Source organism: Camellia sinensis, chromosome 1, assembly GCF_055761805.1.
Source record: "Camellia sinensis isolate YWXY chromosome 1, ASM5576180v1, whole genome shotgun sequence".
Classification (NCBI taxonomy): Eukaryota; Viridiplantae; Streptophyta; class Magnoliopsida; order Ericales; family Theaceae; genus Camellia; species Camellia sinensis.
In genome coordinates this window covers 205,302,863-205,323,147 of record NC_138961.1, presented here as the reverse complement: position 1 = coordinate 205,323,147, position 20,285 = coordinate 205,302,863, and the positions used below count along the sequence as shown (strand labels likewise).

General features: G+C 34.5%; 1 protein-coding gene and 1 long non-coding RNA gene across 2 annotated transcripts; one reads left to right on the top strand and one right to left on the bottom strand.

The window, feature by feature from the left end:
- The first annotated feature begins 338 nt into the window (after positions 1 to 338).
- LOC114309009 (uncharacterized) lies at positions 339 to 7,730 on the top strand. The gene is made up of 4 exons (XR_014365965.1): positions 339 to 3,418; positions 5,019 to 5,858; positions 5,958 to 6,107; positions 6,962 to 7,730. It is a non-coding gene; the product is annotated as an uncharacterized LOC114309009 (long non-coding RNA).
- Positions 7,731 to 18,776: 11,046 nt separating this feature from the next.
- LOC114279622 (plastid movement impaired 2) lies at positions 18,777 to 19,894 on the bottom strand. Its single transcript, XM_028221895.2, has one exon. The coding sequence runs from the start codon at positions 19,685 to 19,687 to the stop codon at positions 19,040 to 19,042; it is 648 nt and encodes a 215-aa protein (XP_028077696.1). The 5' UTR covers positions 19,688 to 19,894; the 3' UTR covers positions 18,777 to 19,039.
- Positions 19,895 to 20,285: the final 391 nt, after the last annotated feature.

The window sequence follows — 20,285 nt, the reverse complement described above, 5'->3', positions numbered from 1 at the left end:
AGTGACTTTTTTTATAATAATTTTTTTTATAAGATCTATTAGACGTCTACTTATTAGGACCTACATGTAACTACCCCATTTATTTATATTTAAAAAAATATTGAATTTAATCTTGGCTCACAAGAGGTAGTTGGTTAACCTACACGCAAGCCTGATTAGGCCAAGCCCGTCAGATAAAAGTTGGGCCTAAAATTTCAACTACCAGACTAGCCCATCTCATCAAAATATTATTCCAGTGAACTTAACTCGTTGGGGCCACCATTTGCAAAGATGATATAGTTAACTGTCTCATTGAAACAAAAACTTCAAATTCAAAGTCACCTGAGTCAACGGGTCAATTCAATATTAACTGGTAAAACACGTTGCATTCAACTAAGGCACTAGACCCAACTATAACACGACATGTCAGCATCAATACAACACGCGGAAATAGACGTGTCACCTCCCAATTGGATAATTCCTGGTCCCCATTAGACCCCAAAAGTCTTCTCTTTCAATTTAATTTTGACTAGTGGCCATGGTTCCTTCTACTCCCTCCCTGCTACTGGTCTTAGTCCATCTTCTTCTTCTTCTTATAATGCAGCCCACAAACCACAATGATGCACCAAACACACTTCTCTCTCTCTCTCTCTCTCTCTCTCTTTGTGAGCTTATATTGAGTGGTAAACTAATGGGGGTCTTCTCTGTATTCTCTAGGGTGACATTTATCTGCGGTTCTCGCAGGGCCATGACAAGAACACTCTCACGGAGGAAGAAAGAGAGAATTGTGAGATTGGGGAACAAGAAGAAGCCGATTGCGAGGTTGCAGAGCAATTTAAGTAGCAAAGCTCTGTTGATGGTTAAGATGATCTCTTGGAGGAAAGTTGATCAGTATGAAGATGAACAAGAAAAAGATGAAGATGAAGGTTTTGATGGCAGCGATGAAGCGGTGTGGAGGAGGACGATCATGATGGGAGAGAAGTGCAGGCCGCTTGATTTTTCCGGGAAAATTTTGTATGATTGTCATGGAAACCTTCTACCCAGTTCTTAAGGTCAGAGTCGGAGCGATAATCATAACTGTTCAAGTGTGTGAATATGGCTTGTTTGTTCCAAATAAGAATGATTTTGACTTACTTGTCAAATAAATTAACTAATGGTTTGGTCCGGTGAGTTTTTTTTCCTTAATTTGTTTCGGAGATATTCATGTTTTGTGACTAAAGTTGTATAAAAAGATGGAGAGGAAACAGTGGGGCTGTAAACTTTGGCTGGAAAAGTTTTGAAGTTCTTCAAAATGAATTTTAAGTTCCAGCCACTTTTAGAAAAGTCCACTGAGTCTTGGTTGTACATAATAATATCGAAATACCTATCAATATATAGTTAAAAGGTTATAATATCGGCAAATATTGATAGATCAGGCTCCCCATTTGTTGCTTTTCTAATCTTCCTTCTCAGTTATTTATTTAAAATGATTTGGCATTTTTTTTTTCTTAAAAAAAAAAAAAAAAAAAAAGAAGGGTTAGAGGGTGATAAGCACATTGAAAACTCTGTTCTCACCAGAAAATTGAACTAAAAAATAGGAGATCAATATGGATGTTTGGGTTAATTTTTTGACTTTTTATTAAAAAATGTGTATTAAAAAATTGTAAAAATTAGTTTGTAAGGAAAAATTAAGATTGTGAATTGTGCAGTCGTAATTGTTAACTTTTGGTGAATAGTGTCAACTTTTTAATTAAATGTGGGACTTAATTAAGTGAGTCCAATTCTTTTATAATTAATTTATGTTGTAAGTTATAAAATAAGATTTTGTTTAGTCAATAAATTGTGGACATGGACAAGCATAAGATATCAAACAATGAAGGAAATACGTATAAATTTACTTGATATATTGTCTAAGTTGTGAATCAATTAACAATGTATTTTATAAAAGACAATTAAACTTTAGAAGATTTTATATTTTAATTTATTAGGCTAGTCAAGCAAAAGCACACATATAAGCCACCAATCTTGACTTTTGGAGGCTTCAATCTAGGAGCCTGTAAATTACAAAGAAGTTAGAAAACACTCTGTTCTCCATCGTTTTCTGTTCCCTCCTTCATTATCACGGCAATATTAGTCTTCCAAACTTTAAAAAAACAACAACAACAACAATAAAAAGAGTTGCTACTCAAAAAATCGCAATACACTGGTTGCAGTAAGATTTTAGAATTGTGAAGAGAAAAAAAATTACAAAAAGAGAGATATCCTCTCGGAGGAACTGATGCTTGCATCTTTGATGCACAGCTAGTAGTACATTTGAGAAGTTTTAATTGATTAGTTGCAAAGAGCCCCAAGTTATGGAACAAAGAAATATCCGAGACCTACATTGAGAAGCTATTTTTATTTCTATTTTATCTTCTTATTTCTCTTGACAAATGCCTCCACAGATAAAAAATGGGATTTCTTTGTTTCTTATTTTCTCAATTTCTATTTGTTGGTGTTCGACCATTTTAATATATTTTATTTATTTATTTATTTTTTTGTGACCTTTTGTCTTGTTCATTAATCTTATTTTTTTTAGTTTGTTTTGTTCATGAATGGAGATTAATTGGAAGGTCATGAGCTTGGTGGTGAGTTATATTTGGAGGTTTTGGGACTCTCATTTTTCTTTAGTTTAATGGTCATTATTTTTTGGTGTAATTTGTAAGGTCCTAATAGCCTATAAATTATTCATCTCATCTACTCTTTTCTAGGCCAACTATTGTTTACACTTGAGAGATTACTAGCCAAAGAAATGTATTTTTTCTTGGTGGAGTTTTGGGTTTACCATCTTATGTAGAGTTGGCCTGAACCATACGATAAGTGGTCAGGCTATCACTACAAGAAATACGGGTTTTGGTGGCCTTTTTTTAATGATGCTTTTTGAAACGTCACTTTTTTTAACATGTAGCGACGTTTTAAAAACGTCACATGTTTCTTTAATTAAAACGATACCGTTTTGTAATAAGAGGCATTTAAAAGCGCCTCCAAATGCGTTAGGCCTCACGCGCCTATTTTGAATCTGTGAATAATGGTCAAAGCCTTTGTAAACCCTTATCATTCTCACGCCTTCAAATCTCGCCTTTCTCAACCCTCCCTAAACCCTTATCATTCTCACAGATTCATCTGTATCTGTGAGATTCAGAGCGATTTCGATTTCGATTTCGATTTCGAAGCTACACCACCACCATCGGTGAGGTAGCGAGCACCATCGTCTACTAAGGTGAGCTCCACCGTCTCTCTCTCTCTAGATATCTTTCTCTCTCGGTCAACCCTCTCTAAACCCTTATTATTCTCAGAGATTCATCTTTGAGATTCAGAGATTCAGATCGGTCTCAGTGATTTCATCTCAGAGCGATTTCGATTTTGAAGTTCTCTCTCTCGATTTCGAAGCTCCACCGCCACCACCATCTGCACCAGCGAGGTATCGATTTCTCTCTCTCTCTCTCTCTCTCTCAAGCTCTTCCTTCCCGTCTCTCTCGATTTGGTTATTGAAATTGAAATTGTAAGCAAGAAACTACAATTTTAATCAGGATTTGAACTTGTTATGATTTTTTATTTTATTTTATGACTGTTTTTGGGTGAATTCTCTTTAAAGATGAGCTTTAGGCTTTTGTTGATTCCATTTAGTATTTGTTGTGCCTGTTTTCTATTACTTGGGGTTTTATAGAGCACAATATTTACATATTTATATTTGACATGTTTTAAGTTTTTCTTCTCGTGCCTGTTTTCTTTCAGTACTGTAATTTTACATTATCTCACTACAGGAAATACGGGTTTTGACATGTTTCAGTATTGTTTTCACCTATTTCTGAGCTTTGTATGTATGACCTGTGAACCTGCTATTGGTATTTATTTGCTTGGAAGCCTGTTCAATTTCTTCTTTTGTTTGCTTTGTCATTCTTCCTTAATATGTTGTTTTTTGTTTTGAGAAAATGCCAAATGTGCTTGTGATTATGACAGTTGTTGGATTTGAGATCATTTACACTCGTGTATGGTTAAAATCTAGCCGATAGCTTAGCCAAACTGTGGGAATTTGTTGCGGGAAGATTAGATTTCTGATAACTAGTTGAATCTCAACTGTGCAGTTAGCATTATTAAACTGAATTTATCTTCTTACTGAGTCAATGGCCTATTCTGAATAATCTTTTTTGGCTCATTCTGTAGTTTGTTATCATTTTCATTTTTCATTTTGCATTAATTGCCTACTCTAATGTCTGGACTTTTACTAGTAAATGCAAAAAATCATCTACCACTCTTTCAAATACTGTTAGGTATTTGACATCTCAACTCTACAAATAGAAATAAAACAAATACAGCTGTTGCATACTACATACTCATCAAGTGTGCAACTCATCCCATTGCCTAGTTTAATTGAAGCACTTGAGGAATTGGATTTAAACAATGCAACTGGAGGCCTTTAAACAATGAATGTTTTATATTTTTGTTTCTTTTCTTTCGGTTTTCCCCTTCCTTCAATAGGTGTTGACTCAAAGTTTGAGTATAAAACAGATGCAAAATTATGACGGATCTCATGGTTTCAACTATGAGTCTTCTTTTACACTCTTTATTTATGTGTTTTTCCTTTCCATTTATTTGGTAAGTAAGCATTTCATTGATGCTAAATCTGGATTTTCCTATAACACTTGAATATTATCATTGGAGTCACTTAGCTCTATTGTTACATGATATATCTAAGGCTTTCATATGTGTTCTCTTTATGTAGTGAATAAGTGTCGAATAGGAAAAATGGGTTTAGGCAGCGTTTTTTATTTATAATATGTTTTTATTTAGTTATGACCGATCTGTACTTCTTGTACTTTTTGCTAGCAGATGTTCACCTCATGCTTTAGCATCCTATTATAATGTAAAACTTACTAACTAATTTCTCTTGGGCATAATCCAGTTACCTCATATCCTACATGGTTAAGTTTTGATTTTTCCCCCACTTTATGGCTTATTTTCTAACTTTTTTACTTTTTTCTTTATGCAATTTCAAATTAAAATTTTGGTTGTCTTGTTAGGAAGAATTGACCTTGGGATGCACAGTTTGGTTGATATCATAGGCGGTCATGCATTTGGATTGGCAATTCTTGCATTTTGGATTAGTGTTCATGAATACATTGACGATTTCATAGTTTCTGGGCAAAATGGTATGTATATTTCTACTACTTCAAGATTACAAGAAGATACTTCAGTCCTATGATGACTTGCAGTGTTTTTTTGGCTAGTAAGGTAAGGATTATCCTAGAAAGTTTTATGAGAATTAAAATGTTGTGAGCAGCCCTTACAGAAAACAAAGAGGTAGTGGAGTTAGTCCCACCATTTCCGAGTCATGATACAGAAGAATATACAGCATTAGTGATGTTTTGTGGATTTACTAAATTGGGAAGCTGATTATGGAAGCTTGTGGATACAATCAAAAGTACATGTTAATTGTTCTCACAAGTTATTGTGGACGTCCTAGGAAACTGATTCAGATGTTTTCTCTTAAGTTATAAGTTATTTCAATATTAATCGCGCACACCTTATCAACATGCTCTTTAGCGAAGTCAATATAACAATATAAACAACAATGATTACAAAATAAATAATTTTTGGAATGCTTGGAGAATAAACAACAGTGATTACAGGCAACAATACCATAGTTTCATCTGGTGGAAGCTTTGAGATGGGTTTTTCCAGCCTTGACAATTCCCAGAATACATACTTTTGGGTACCTTGCTCCCGAGTATTTCATGTATGGCAAAGTCAGCGACACGGTCAATGTGTACTCTTTTGGAGTGGTTCTTCTTGAATTGTTATCGGGGAGGAAAGCGATCACTTTTGACGCTGACAAGGGCCAAGAAAGCTTGGTCATGTGGGTAAGGGTCTTTTTCTTTGACATGAAAATTTCACAGTTTCACTGCCTACAACTTATAAGTTATGTTTATGTGTATATAACTTAGAAGATTTATATTCAGGCAAAATTAAAACTAGAGACTGGAAATCTAAGAAGCATACTCGATCTGAATCTAGAAGGAAACATCGATGAGACTCAAATTCAGAGAATGGGTCTTGCAGCCAGGCTCTGCCTCACAAGATCAGCTCGGCTTCGTTCTAAAATGAGCCAGGTAATGTAATAGTCCTACTATTGGTTGCTTAGATATACAAGATCACTACTGAACGTATAAGAGCTTGGATTGAATTGGTATTGAATTGCTCATTGAACGAGCATTCTCAATATTATGTTTTGAAGAGAACTGGAACATCCATGCTCTTTGGTGCTTTCTTTAGTCATGGAAGTAGTGTTTTCATTTATGCTATTTTCCTATTCTATGAATCCAGTTGTTAGAAAGATATGTTGGCCACTTAGTTAGGCAGATTTTTATAGTAGATGGAGCTTTGTGATTTAAAGTTTCCAGATGTAAAGAGGGAGTGTATTACTTTACATCAAACTCCTTTCAAAGTGTATGGGAAGGGTGTCATTAGTGGTGTTGGGGAGTTGATTCCAACTAATATTTAAGCATGAATATTGAGGATGAAAGAGTTATCCATATCTGAATGTCTCCTCGTGTCATTAGATGTTTACGGGTTTCACTTGTATTGGCAATGCTCTTCTTCTCTGAAAATGTGCATAGGATAGATTAGGGACTTTTGAATTCTAAAGGAGAAGTGACTCCAAAATATTTGGGCTCATCTTTGGTGTTTGTGAATTGGGTTTTGCTATATCTTTTCTAGTTCTGACGTTGAAATTCTGATTGCTGGTTTGGGTGTGTAATTGAATATATTGATTGGATGAAACCATTTATTTGAATCACTTTGGTTGGATGAAACCATTTATTTGCATCACTTTTCCATGCTTTTGAGGTTTTAGAAGGATTTCACACCGAAACATATTATTATTACCTCCTTGTTGTTTTTAAAGTTGCATATCTTTCAATTATATCAAGTATACTATAATAATTACATTTTTTTGTCCAAGTAGAATGCAGGTTGCTTTTGACTTTGTTCTACTGCTGGGACATTTGCTGCTATTTTGGGAATAATCGGAGCCAATTTTTTTATTGAATTAATGGGTTCTTTCCAGGGATTTTTTGTATTTTTTTGCTGCTCTATTCTGGAACTTATATTCTACAGGAGAGAGAGAGAGGGAGAGAGAGTGAATTTGTGTTTTAAGACAATTCTAATTGCCTTCACTATTAGATTGTTGTTGGATGATTGAGACCCCTATTCCCTTTTTTTTTTTTGAGTGCTAAAATGGCATGTTTTTTGGCCTTTCTGGCTACTGTTTGTTTAATGAGAAATCAATAAACATGTTAGGAAAACAACTATTTGTTCCTGCACTTCTTCCCAATTTACTTTTATTATTTTTTCAACACTCAATTGAGAATTTGTATCTGTGGAGATCATATGATATGCTTGTTTTAATTCCTCTGGTTTTGGGCATTTCTTGTGGATATGGATGTTGGGTGAATGGCAATGTTAAGTTGGATAAACTTCCATTCTCAGAAGATTTTATGTACATTAATGTAACAGGAAGACTTTTAAGCTCACTATTATGGTGTGACCTATTATAGGCTGTAGAAAGGCTTTTAAACATAGCAACTTCATATTAGTGTTAATTTTCAGTTTTATTATAGGTATTTTTTTAGTTCAATCACATAAAATTAGCACAATTAAAAAATTAAAAAAAAGCCTATCGCTGCGTTTCTAAAAATGTCGCTAAATATCACACTAACGGTTGGATTTTTTTTAAAAGGAAGATATGATGGCGTTTTAAAACATTGCTAAATAGTATGGTGACGTCATGCTACCCTTTAGTAGAACTTTTAGCGGTGTTTTAGCGACGTTTCTAAAGCGCCATAAAGTTATAGCGACGGCCGCATCTTCGGCGTTTGGCGCTAAACGTCACAAAAGGATTAGACGGCGTTTTTGGGACCTATGGCGGCGTTTTTTAAACGCCTCTAAAGCCCCTTTTTCCAGCAGTGTATTCTATCATGGAGGGGACAAGTCATAGTTTAGTGACTGCTGCATTGGTATTTGGGTTCTTTCTATCGCAGTGGACTTGATCTCCTTAAAGAAAACGAGATATCTGTACCTCAGTCTGATCTATTTGTATTTCATTTTCTTTGCATTATTTATCAATAAAATATAATTCTTCTAGTATTTTCACCAACAATTTTTAAAGAGATCAAAATGGAACAAGTACAAAAAAAAATCAATGACGGAATTAGAGATCTCAATAAGCCTTTCAAGTTCAAGGGAGTTCATTTTAAAAGGTGGAAAGGAAAAGTTTTATTTTACCTCAGCCTTTTGAAAGTTGCTTATGTTTTTACTGAGAAGAACCCAAACAAAATCCCAACCGGGAAGATGAATGATGAAAACTACGAGACACATGAAGCAAAATTGGCTTTATACAATACAGATGAGTATAAGTGTTATTTTTATCTCTTAAATTGTCTTGCTGATCAATTTTATGATTACTATGACACCATTTACACTTTCACAAAGAAATTTGGAAAGTTTTACAGACTAAGTATGATACTTAAGAGGCAGGAGCAAAAAAGTATGTAGCTAGTCGATTTTTTAGCTTCCGAATGGTGGATGAAAAATCTGTTGTGAAGAAAGCACAAGTTTTCCAAATGATAGTTGCATAAGTAAGATCTGAAAGCATCAAGGTTGGTGACAACTTGGTAGTTGCAGGACTTGTTGACAAGTTACCACCATCTTGGAGAGAATTCCAAAAGAGCATGCGCCAGAAACAAAAAGAGACTTCCTTAGAAGCGTTGATCACTCGCATCCGAGTCGAAGAGAAGGCTAGAGGCCAAGATGCATTAATAACACAAGAAGGTAATGACAATTCCACTATAAAGGTAAACTTTGTTTCAACAAATAATAACTTATCTAAATGTTACAATTCCAAGAATGCTTATTTGAAGCCTTATAAAAAGAATATGAAGAATTATGGTAAATCTCACAATAAATGGATTAATCCAAATAAGAACTAAGGTCCACCACCTTCACAAAATTTTGTATGCTTTGTCTGTGGCAAAAGTGAGCATATTGCTCGAACTTGCAAATTTCGAAAACCTGTATTTGCCCCAAAGGCTAACGTTATCGAGGAGCCATTTGTGGCGATGATTACAAACATTTGCATAGTTAATTATATGGACGGTTGGTGGGCAGATTCTGATGTTAATAGACATGTTTGTTATGATAAAGCTTGGTTCAAGGTGTATACTCCCTTTGATGACGAGAAAACAATTATGCTTGGTGACTCTAGTCAAACCAAGATTCTTGGGAGTGGTGAGGTTGACCTTAAGTTCACCTCCGGACGTGTGCTTACTTTAAAAGAAGTGCTTTATACACCGTCCATGAGAAAGAATTTGATGTCAAGTTATTTGTTGAATAAGGCTAGCTTTAAGCAAACGATGGAATCTTATCAATATGTGATTACTAAAAAGGGTATTTTTGTGGGTAAAGGTTATGCTTGTTATGGGATGTTCAAACTAAATGTTGAGATTAATAAACCATCTACCAATTCGGTTTATATGTTGTCTTCTATTAATTTTTGACATGCTCGTTTGTGTCATATTAACAGTAAATATGTAGGAATCATGAGTAGTTTATGATTGATTCCTAAAGTGACAAAATTTTTTGAGAAATGTGAAGTTTGCAGTAAAGCAAAAATTACCAAGATGCCTTATAAAAGTGTTGAGAAAAATATCAAATTGCTAGAATTATTTTATACTGATTTGTGTGAGTTTGAAGGAATTTTAACTCGTGGTGGTAATCGATATTTTATCATTTTTATTGATGATTTTTCAAAATATACAAACGTATATTTATTAAAAAATAAAAGTGATGCTTTTGAGAAATTTAAAGAATTATTTCTTGAAGTGAAAAATCAATTCGATAAAAAGATTAAGAGAATTAAAAGTGACAGAGGTCGGGAGTATGAATCTCTTGGATTCAACTATTTTGTTCAGTCTTTGGGAATTATTCATTAGACTACTCAACCATATTCACCTTCATCTAATGGCGTAGCTGAAAGAAAAAATAGAACATTTATTGACTTGACGAATGCTATGCTTATTGATTCAAGTGCTCCTTCAAATCTTTGAGGCGAGGCTATTTTGACAGATTGCTATGTGATTAATAGAGTGCCACACAAAAGATTAAAATTGTACCTTATGAGTTGTGGCTAGGGCATAAACCAAATCTAGGTTATTTGAGGGTTTGGGGTTGTTTAACTTTTGTGAGGCTTACAAATCTTAAACGACCTAAATTGGGTGAACGAGCTACCACTTGTGCTTTTTTTGGGTATGCGTTGCATAGTACAACTTATAGATTTTTTTTATATAGAAAATACTATTATTTTTGAATCAGGTGATATTATTTTTTATGAAAATAAATTTCCTTTCAAATCTACAAATAGTGGGGGTCAAATAATTTTTGAAAATTCATGCATAACTCTTCTACTTCATCTCAAGTTTTTAAAGACCAATAAAATTCTTAAATCCAACCAAGGAGGAGTAAACGAGCTAGAGTTGAAAAAGATTTTGGCCTTGACTATTATCTTTACAATGTGGAAGAAATTTTTTTTACGGTGCAAGAAGCTTTGTCATCTCATGATACTATTTTCTGGAGAGGTACTGTAAATGATGAGATAGATTCACTATTTTCAAATAAAACATGGAAGCTAGTGGATTTACCTCCAGGTTGTAAAACTATTGGGTGTAAATGGGTCCTTCGCAAAAAACTTAAACGTAAATAAATATCAAGCGAGGCTTGTCGATAAAGGTTTTAAGCAACAAGTTGATCTTGATTTCTTTGATACTTTTTCTCTGGTTACTAGAGTTACATCCATTAGAATGTTGATAGTAGTGGCTGCAATTCATGATTTAAAAATTCATCAAATGGAAGTGAAAACAGTATTTTTAAATGGAGATCTAGATGAGGAGATTTACATGGACCAACCCATGGGCTTTGTGGATCCTGGCCAAGAAAGCAAAGCGTGTAAGCTAACTAAATTCCTTTATGGTTTAGAACAATCTCCTAAATAGTGGCATGAGAAATTTGATTCATGCATTCTTAAGAATGGCTATAAGATTAATGAATGTGATAAGTGCATGTATTACAAAACCTGTGAGAATGCATATGTGATTATTAGCCTATATGTGGATGATCTACTTATCTTTAGCTCTAATTTGCATATTATAAATGAGACTAAAAATATGCGTAATAGCCACTTTGATATGAAAGATTTTGGTGAAGCCAATTTTATTTTGGGAATTAAAATTACCATGACTAATGATATCATTTTTCTTGATCAATCGCATTATGTTGAGAAAATTTAAAGAAATATAACTTTCTAGACTGTAAACATGTTGTTACTTCTTTGGATGCAATCATACGTTTATCTGTTGTAACAAATGAAAAAAAAGAAGTGATTAATCAAAAGGAATATGCTAGCATGATTGGTAGTTTGAGATATCCTACTGGTTATACTAGACCTGACATTGTATATGCTGTTGAAGTACTCAGCAAATTTACTAGCAAGCCAAGTCGAGATCATTGACTAGCCATAAAAAGAATTATGAGATATTTATCTGGTACCAAAAATTATGGTTTGTTTTATAATAAGTATCCTGCGGTACTTGAGAGATATAGTGATGTCGATTGAAACACTTTGTCAGGTGATTCTCTCTCTACTTTGGGTTTTATTTTTACCTTGGGTGGTGGTGCTATATGTTGGAAGTCTAAAAAACAGACTATAATTGCAAATTCTACAATGGAAGTTGAGCTTATAGAGTTAGCTTCAGCATGTGGGAAACGAATTAATTAAGAGATTTGTTACATGAAATCCCTTTTTAGGAAAAACCAATTCCTTCTATGTTAATTCGTTGTGGTAGCACTACTACTATTGATAGAGTGAACAACCATTTTTATAATGGTAAATCCAGACCTATTCGAAGGAAGCACAGTAATGTGAGATCCTATTTGAGCAATGACATCATAACTGTGAATTATGTAAAATCTTGTGATAATCTTGCGGATCCGTTAACCAAGGCCTTGACAAAAGATAGGGTCTGAAACATATCGAGGGGGATGGGTTTGAAGCCTATAAAATTATATGGTGGTTGTAAAAAATGCACTCCTTAATATTTTGTTGTCCCTCCCTATGATGTAAGTACATTTGTCCTGTAATGTTAGAAGGTTGAGTTTTTATACTCTTAATGAAATTTTGTAGCTTTTGTTCGGTGGGGTGTGTAAATTACAGAAACATCCTTGACAGATTTCACCTACATGAGGATGTAAATAAGGTCGCTTTCTATGAGAACAAGGCTTGTTCTCAAATATGTTCATGAAAACTGGGATAAGCACAAGGCCGTAATATGCTGGCTATTAAAAGCTCATGTCAACATCTGGATCATTATGTGTGAGCAGTAATACTTTATTCCCCCTAAGTAGTCATAGTTCAAGTTTGAGACCACTACTGACTCTGGAGTAGAGGTTGATATTTCACTAATGAAGGTTCAATGTAGAGCACACCTTCATGATGCATATTAGTCTATCTTTGTTTGGTAATCTCTCTTGTCCTTATTGATATTAAAATGAGTGGGGGATTGTTGGACCATTTTAATATCTTTTATTTATTTTGATGACCTTTTGTTTTGTTCATGAATCTTATTATTATTTTTTTTTGTGACCTTTTATTTTGTTCATGAATGGAGATCAATTGGAAGGTCATGGGCTTGGTGGTAAGTTATATTTTAAGGTTTTGGGACTCCCTTTTCTCTAGTTTAATGGTCATTATTTTTTGGTGTAATTTGTAAGGTCATAGAGGCTTATAAATTGCTCTTCTCATCTACTATTTTCTAGACCAACTATTTTTTACACTTGAGAGATTACTAGCCAAAAAAGGTTTTTTTTTTTTTTTTTTTTTTTTTTTTTTTTTTTTTTTGAAGCTTTGGATGCACCATCTTGTGCAGAGTTGGCCCGAATAATATGACAAGTGGTCGAGCTGTTGTTTTCTGGAGGGGACAAGTCATAGTTTAGTGACTGTTGCATCGGTATTTGGATTCTTCCTACTGCATTAAGTTTGATCTCCTTAAAAAAAACGAGATATTTGTGCCTTAGTCTGATCTATCTGTATCTCATTTTCTTTATATTATTTATCAATAAAATATAATTCTTCTGGTATTTTCACCAACAATTGGAAATTGGGTCAAGTTCAGAACCTGTAACCGATTAGGTTGCCCATGATGGCATGACCCAAGATCCATTACTAGGAATTATTCTAAAACATTAATAGAGGTAGGTGATTCACCCACAAGATCCATGGATTCGGTTTGAGCATGAAAGGTATGATCGAATTAGTTTATTTTCACTGTGTATTATTTCTTATTTTTTCTACATTGATATCAAAGCCATTATTGGATTTTTCGTGTTCTTTGTGCACAAATATATGTATAGATATGATTTGTGCATAAAAATTGATGTTTTTTGAACTATCTCTGATTGTACTAAATTTCATATATGTCGTAATCCATATTATTTAAATCACATCTGCAAAGTTTTGAAAAATTAGACGGTCGAATTTTGAGAAAATATAAATTTATATTTTATCTTCGTAATTTTGACTACATCCTGTTTTTACGTGCTTCATTTTCATGTTATGGAAATTACATTTTTGGAATCCTTATTTTGAGAGCTTCGAAACGGTATATTATAGGCTTGATTCTGACTTACGGTTGAGGAGAAAATTCAAATCCTAATTGTAGGATTGGAGTAGGAAAAGGAGACGAAATTGATGACGTCTTCCTGACGAGCGGCTGACCTGTGATAATGACATCAGTGAGTCTGTGCTGACGTAAGCGCTGGCAAGGGTTGACACGCGCGTGCGCTGACGTAAGCGCTGAATGAGAGTTTGGCTGCTGATGATCTAAGGCCCTGTTTGTTTTTTTTTTAATTCAAAATGACGTTAATTGCTTTTATATTGTTCATTATAATTCTGATTGAAGCATAACTTCTACCGTTGGACTTATAATTTATTTTTCTACAATATGCTAAAGATTAAGAATTTTTTGAAAAATAAAATATTTTTTATTAATGAATAACTCAATATTTTTATGTTAAATTGCCCTTGGGAGAACATGACTTGGATTCTGAACTTGAATTTGTTACAGTAGACTATGCAATATTACTTACTGGTAAGAATTTTTCATTTTTTCAGATTTTGTAATATTTATTTCTAATTTTTTTTTGTGTAATTATTAATTACTTGTAATTCTAGAAAATTCCATAAATTATTAGAAATATGTTGTGGTATTATTGAAATACTGTATCTAGCATATAAGTTCTTTTAATTGATTAGAACTTGTAGTATGTTGTTATTTTAAATAACATGATTTATTTATATTGGCAAATTTTAATTCCATGATTAAATATTCTAGCATGTTTTCTTTTATGAATTACATTGAGATGTTATCATGTGAAATTAAATATTTTTTCATGCTTTAGACATGCCATAGTTAGTAGGAGATTGTTCGGTTAAGAATTTTTTTTTATAGATTTACTCTTCAAAATTAATATTTTGTGCATGAATTAAATTAAATTTTAGATAATTATTACTTGTGGGGTAAGAGATGATTACAAGTATAGCGGATTTTCAATCTTGCGACTAGTGTAATATTATCATTATTTAATTTAGATTTTTGTAGCAAAATTATATTGTAATATGCTAATCAAATTAATCCAAATGCATATTTTTCTCCCTCTCTAATTGACTTAGCTTATGAAAGTTAATTTAGTTGACCTAAATTTAGTAGAGATGTTCAAATGTGAACAATGTAATCCTATTCTTTAGATGAGTAAAATGTCTTGGAGACTTTAAGTCAAACCTCAATTGAACCAAAGTAAAGAAACATAACTCAACGTCGCCATGGTTTTGTTGCCTTGTTTGGCGCAATAAAAACAGATGCATGCGCTATGATTAGCGGTATGCTAAGTAGTTTTGATTGGCGAGTTTGAAGTTATGAAATCCATACGCCCTTAATAGATTTAGATATGATCATGACTATTGAGCTGCGCGGATTGACTTTGTAATTTGACTTGTAATAATGTTGTTATCATTGGATAAAGCACTATCCAAGAGTCACGTCATCCAAGAAATTCGAGCTTAAATGAGTTAGTCATTAAATGTAAGACGAGTAGCCAATATGAATAGTGTTTTGCTCTCTACCAACTGATGGGAGTAGATGGAGCAAAATTTCACGCACTATGACAATGTGCACTAATGTGTCATTTAAAGTTAAGAGATTAGCGCTTAGAAGCTTCAAAATCTATTAACACTAAGTGAGAAGATTAACACTTAGTGGCTATAAAAATCTATTAGTACTGCCAACTTGTCTAAGTTTGGACATTTACTATTTTCACACTTGAGTGTGAGATATGACGAGGTGCTTCTTTGTATGATTCCTTAGCTAGACTAAAGCTTTTGAATAGCGTTTACCACTAAGTGCAAAAGTTATAACATAGTAATGAAAAGGTCAAGGCCGACAAGGTTGTTATGACTCTAAGAATTTGACGCATCGCTCCTAAGAGCATTGTGTTGAATTAAACTCTTTAGCCTAATTCGCGCTTAAGTTGCTTTAGGAGCTGTCATAGATTGATAGCTTATTTTCTCATTCTTGTGGATGGTAGAATCAATTGCAACTAACTATGATGCGAGAAACAGAGATGGCAAGAGGAGTATCGTCATGTTTCAACTAGATGGAGTAAAGTGTATGGAGAATAAAATTAACATGAAGGTGCAAGGGATAAACACTTACTAGTTAAATTTACGACTAAGGCGCACTTGATATCTCCATAACATTATTTTATGATCTAGTGAACATGAGTTAGTCATGAGTCATTACCCAGTTGAGCCTAAACCTTTACACTTGTCTTTGAGAACTCACACATTATGATGATTAAAATTAATTTATTACATTGGTCATAAACCGATGGCTTGTTGTATTTAATTACATTAATGAGAAGATGGCATGGATGGTTTGAGTAGACCCTCTCGGGCCCACACGCTTATAGCATCTTGCTTTCATGCGAATATGTAACTTTGTTCGCAATGGTTGCACACAAGTAAGTAAGAAAGCCGCAGAAGGGCATCTGTATTAGTGCATTTAGTCCACTATGATATTTGTGACTGGATATGTATAAGGCTATGATAGCTAGCCCCAATCTCGACACATTTATAGATTACGATACACATCTTAATTAAGACTATTTGATCTTCTATAAGTCAAATTTTTTGAGATGATTTTTGACATTGCACGTATGAAGTCGAGATCAATTAGATAAGAGCTTTCGTACTTTTAGTTTTGACCAAGGTGATGAGTGTCCATTTGAGTTGTTTTTTAGAAAGTTCTATGAAGAGAAATGGATGCTTAGAAAATTTCTAATACTCAGCAACACAATGATGTAGTAGAGATAAAGAATTAAGTATTGTTTATATTAGGTGGATGATGGCGCAATATATTTCCTAATTGGGAATTGCACTTTAGTTTGTTGCCTATGTCCCTAACTAAGTGCCCTTCATATCAGATTTTATACTTCATTTGAGTAATGGATTAGCGGAGAGCCATTTGTGAGCGATCTATAGCCATCAAGAAGCTTATTTTTATTTTATTTCTCATAAGGTTGCGAAGTTAAGACCTAGAGTTCTATGGCGCATTATTGTATGTTGTCTTGTAAACGCTTAGAGTCATGTGGCACATTATTGTATGCTGTTATGTAAACCCTCCTGGTTATGTACTTATAGGTGAGCAACTTTGTAGGAGTGTAATTAAGTCACATAAAGTTTTCTTAGTAAATGTGACTATAAACACCCCATTTTTAACCACCCTAAGACTTGGGCACCACAGATTAATCACCCAATGATGAATTTATATGTTGTACAAACGCTCAATTTCCTCAGCAGGAATCCTTGATTTCGAGCCTCAGAAGCCTACAAACCTTTCACCACTTTTGGACCAAAACAGTATTTTTCCAAGCCTAACCACTCAAAGGCCAGCTGGCCAGAAGTGAGTGGCTGGCCGATCAGTTATTCTGGTAAAACAGATATTTTCATGCCAACTATGCCAGTTGTCTCCACAGGTGCCTGCACTGCACGAGCTGTCTCTATACTGATATTTCTGAGATAATAACATATTTTACCGGAAAGTTAGAGACTTGATGTAGAGTTAGAAAAATATGTTACACCTCTCCATAGGTGCATACATTACACCAGCTGTCTCTAACCCTAAATGGCTTGAGGGCGAAGGGAAGATCATCTAGTATTACACCACTGTTGTTTATTCACTGCCGACAACTCACATCGCTTTGTATAAGAAGTGGATTGAGTGTAGATATATTATAAGAATTGAGAGGGTTAAACATGCTCTTTTGATGGATCATATATGTTTTTTAGACTAGTGTAATTAGATGGGTTTGAGGTATATGAGACACTATTTTTATTTTCGGATTGATGTCTCTACGCTGACTCATTTTTGAATTTCTAGTGTAAAGCTCCCATATGCAGGTGTTTTCAGTAGTTGCACAGTCTATTTGCTAGTATGATCGTGTTTGATAGATAGATTGAGATAAAGTAAGCGTTATGTCATGCTAGCGCATGTTCGAGTGGGAAATATTGAATATTGGGTCAGGTTTGAAATTCATACCCGATTGGGTTGCCCATGGTGGCATGACCCAAGATCCATAAAGAGAGACCCAGTCAAAGTGGACTTGGATTAACTTATTCTTGGAATAAGTGTGATTAACCTACTATCTCATCTATTAAGGAGATAGAGTTGTGGGTGGTTATAGCACTCCCATATAATATACGTATTATATGGTCAGAGTTAATTTTAACCATATCTGATTAGTCTCTTGTAGTCTTTTTTATTTTTTCTTCTCTCTCCATAGAAACACAATATAGCTTTTGTATTGTGAATAATGTGGATAATTCTCTAATGGTTCTACTACATTACTGAAAATTATTCGAAAATATTAATAGAGACACGTGATTTACGTACATGATCTATAGATTCAGTTTGAATGTTAAAGATATATCCGAATTCATTTATTTCCGCTGTATATTATTTTTTATTTTTCCTACACTATTTTCCCAGGTCATACAACAGTGATGGTTTCTTTTACCATCATCATGGGTTTCTGAAACCATCAAGACATGTATACCAAAAGATAACTAACGACATAGAAAATTGGAAAGAAAGAGAAATAGCCAATCAATGAAAGATCTCTTGCCCTTTTGTTCCAATATTGGTACGAGGAACAGTTGGGTTTTGGCACAGAAGGTCACCAAACCACAACTTTTCCAAACCATACTTTTGTGATTATAAACTTACCCAATATGGTTAGCACGATGTAAACAATCCACAAAGAGTCAAAGTTAAGGGTAGGGGAGTGGCATACTATTTCAAAAGGAGTTAAGCACACTCACTCAACAATGCAAGTTGGAGTTTACCCAAAACATGCTAAAACTCAAGGACATCTTGAATTGAACCATGCTTTGGGTACATTAATTCATGAACAACAGTTATATATCTAGCTACGAGAGGGAATGGGCAAAGTCGCAAAGCGGCTAGAATGATTGAATACAGGCCTAATGTTCTAGGAAAAGGTCGTCTAACCACTAGGCTATCCCCTTAGCAAATTGACCCGTGACCAAATTGGAGTTGCCCATAACATGCTCCCATTAATTGGAGAAATAATATAACAAAAACAGTGACACCACGTAATTGAATCACCAATCAATTTATGTACATTTCTCATAATTTTTTTTGGGTACATTTAAGAACTACTGCAATATATCTAGCTAAGAGGATAGGGAAAGGAAAAGTCGCTTAGAGGTTGGTAAGAGGAGCCTCACCAAGCTAGCCCCTTCCTCTCATAAACTTCTTTCAATTGTAGAAGTCGACCTGTCACTTCTTAATGAGATACACATTATTCTGACCACTCAAAGGATATAAAGTGAACCGAGGCATGAAAAATTGGTACAACTTCAAAGAAGAGACAGCTCCTCCTCTCGAGCCCTAAAATTCTCTCCAATGCTACCAAGGCCAGGCTTCCACTGCCCTTGCTGGTTGTGCTGCAACGACAGCCCCTCATCTTCATTGGACGCTGCCACCTTCTCCGCTCCACCGCCTTTGTCCATATAAAGCCCAATGATCTTCTCAGCCACCTCTGCTTCATCTCTGCTTTCCTCAACAAACTTATCCAATTGAGCCTTTGGTAGCCTCATCTTAACCCGAACAGGGCCCGAACTCTGTCCAGGCTCATCTAATTCGGGCCTGATCGGTCTCATGATCGAAAGATCAGAGACCGATCTCCGGGACAACATGAGGCACTCCAGCCGGTCCTTGGCGGTCATGTGTATACCGTCTGATCGTGTCCTCCTAGGCACTTTTTCCTCGGACAGCTTGGGCAGTTCCACTAGGAAATAAATCTTTTTGGGCTTCAAATGTTGTTGGGGCTCTAATGGCTTGGCTCTGAGGCCGAAGTGCTTGACAGCCTCTGAATCAAGTAAGACATGACCAGGGTAGTCCTTGACTATGTCCGAAGCTGGTACTGGTGTCTTTATCTTGAAGGTTTCTCCATTGATCTTCATCACCTTTGCTTTCTTTCTTCCTCCTCCTATGCTGTTCCCCATGGCTGTTTCTCTTTGCTTCTTTCTCCCTCCCTCCCTCCTGATGATGATGATGATATATATAGATGTAGTTTTGTGGGTGTAAAGAACAGTATATGTACACAAATTTTGTTTTCTTTTTTAAATTTCAATGAATATGTCTCAATCATTTACAACTTTTTATATAGCCGTATGGGGACATGTAGAAGTATCCTGTCATGTTAGGAATTGATACGTACGGCTAAATAGTATTGAGACACCAAACATAAATAGGATTAAACAAATAAATAAAATCAAGTATACAAGATTACAAAAAATTGATTTGAAACAGTTATGAACCGACATGAATGTACGGCAACGTGTGAATATGTTGAAATTATAATACTTTCTTTGGTTGAAAGATTTAAAGAGTGATTTAGAAAGAAAAATAAAAAAAATATGAATAAAATATACTTATATTTTACTTACTTTTACACTTTCTCTCTTTCTCTTTTCAAATCTCTTCCTAAATCTACTAATCAAACACTATTTCATTGTAGGGTAAAGATGTTGATAATGAAGTGGGAAAACTCAAAGCTCAATTCCATCACGGAAAATGATACTGTTTGGAGAACAGGAAAAA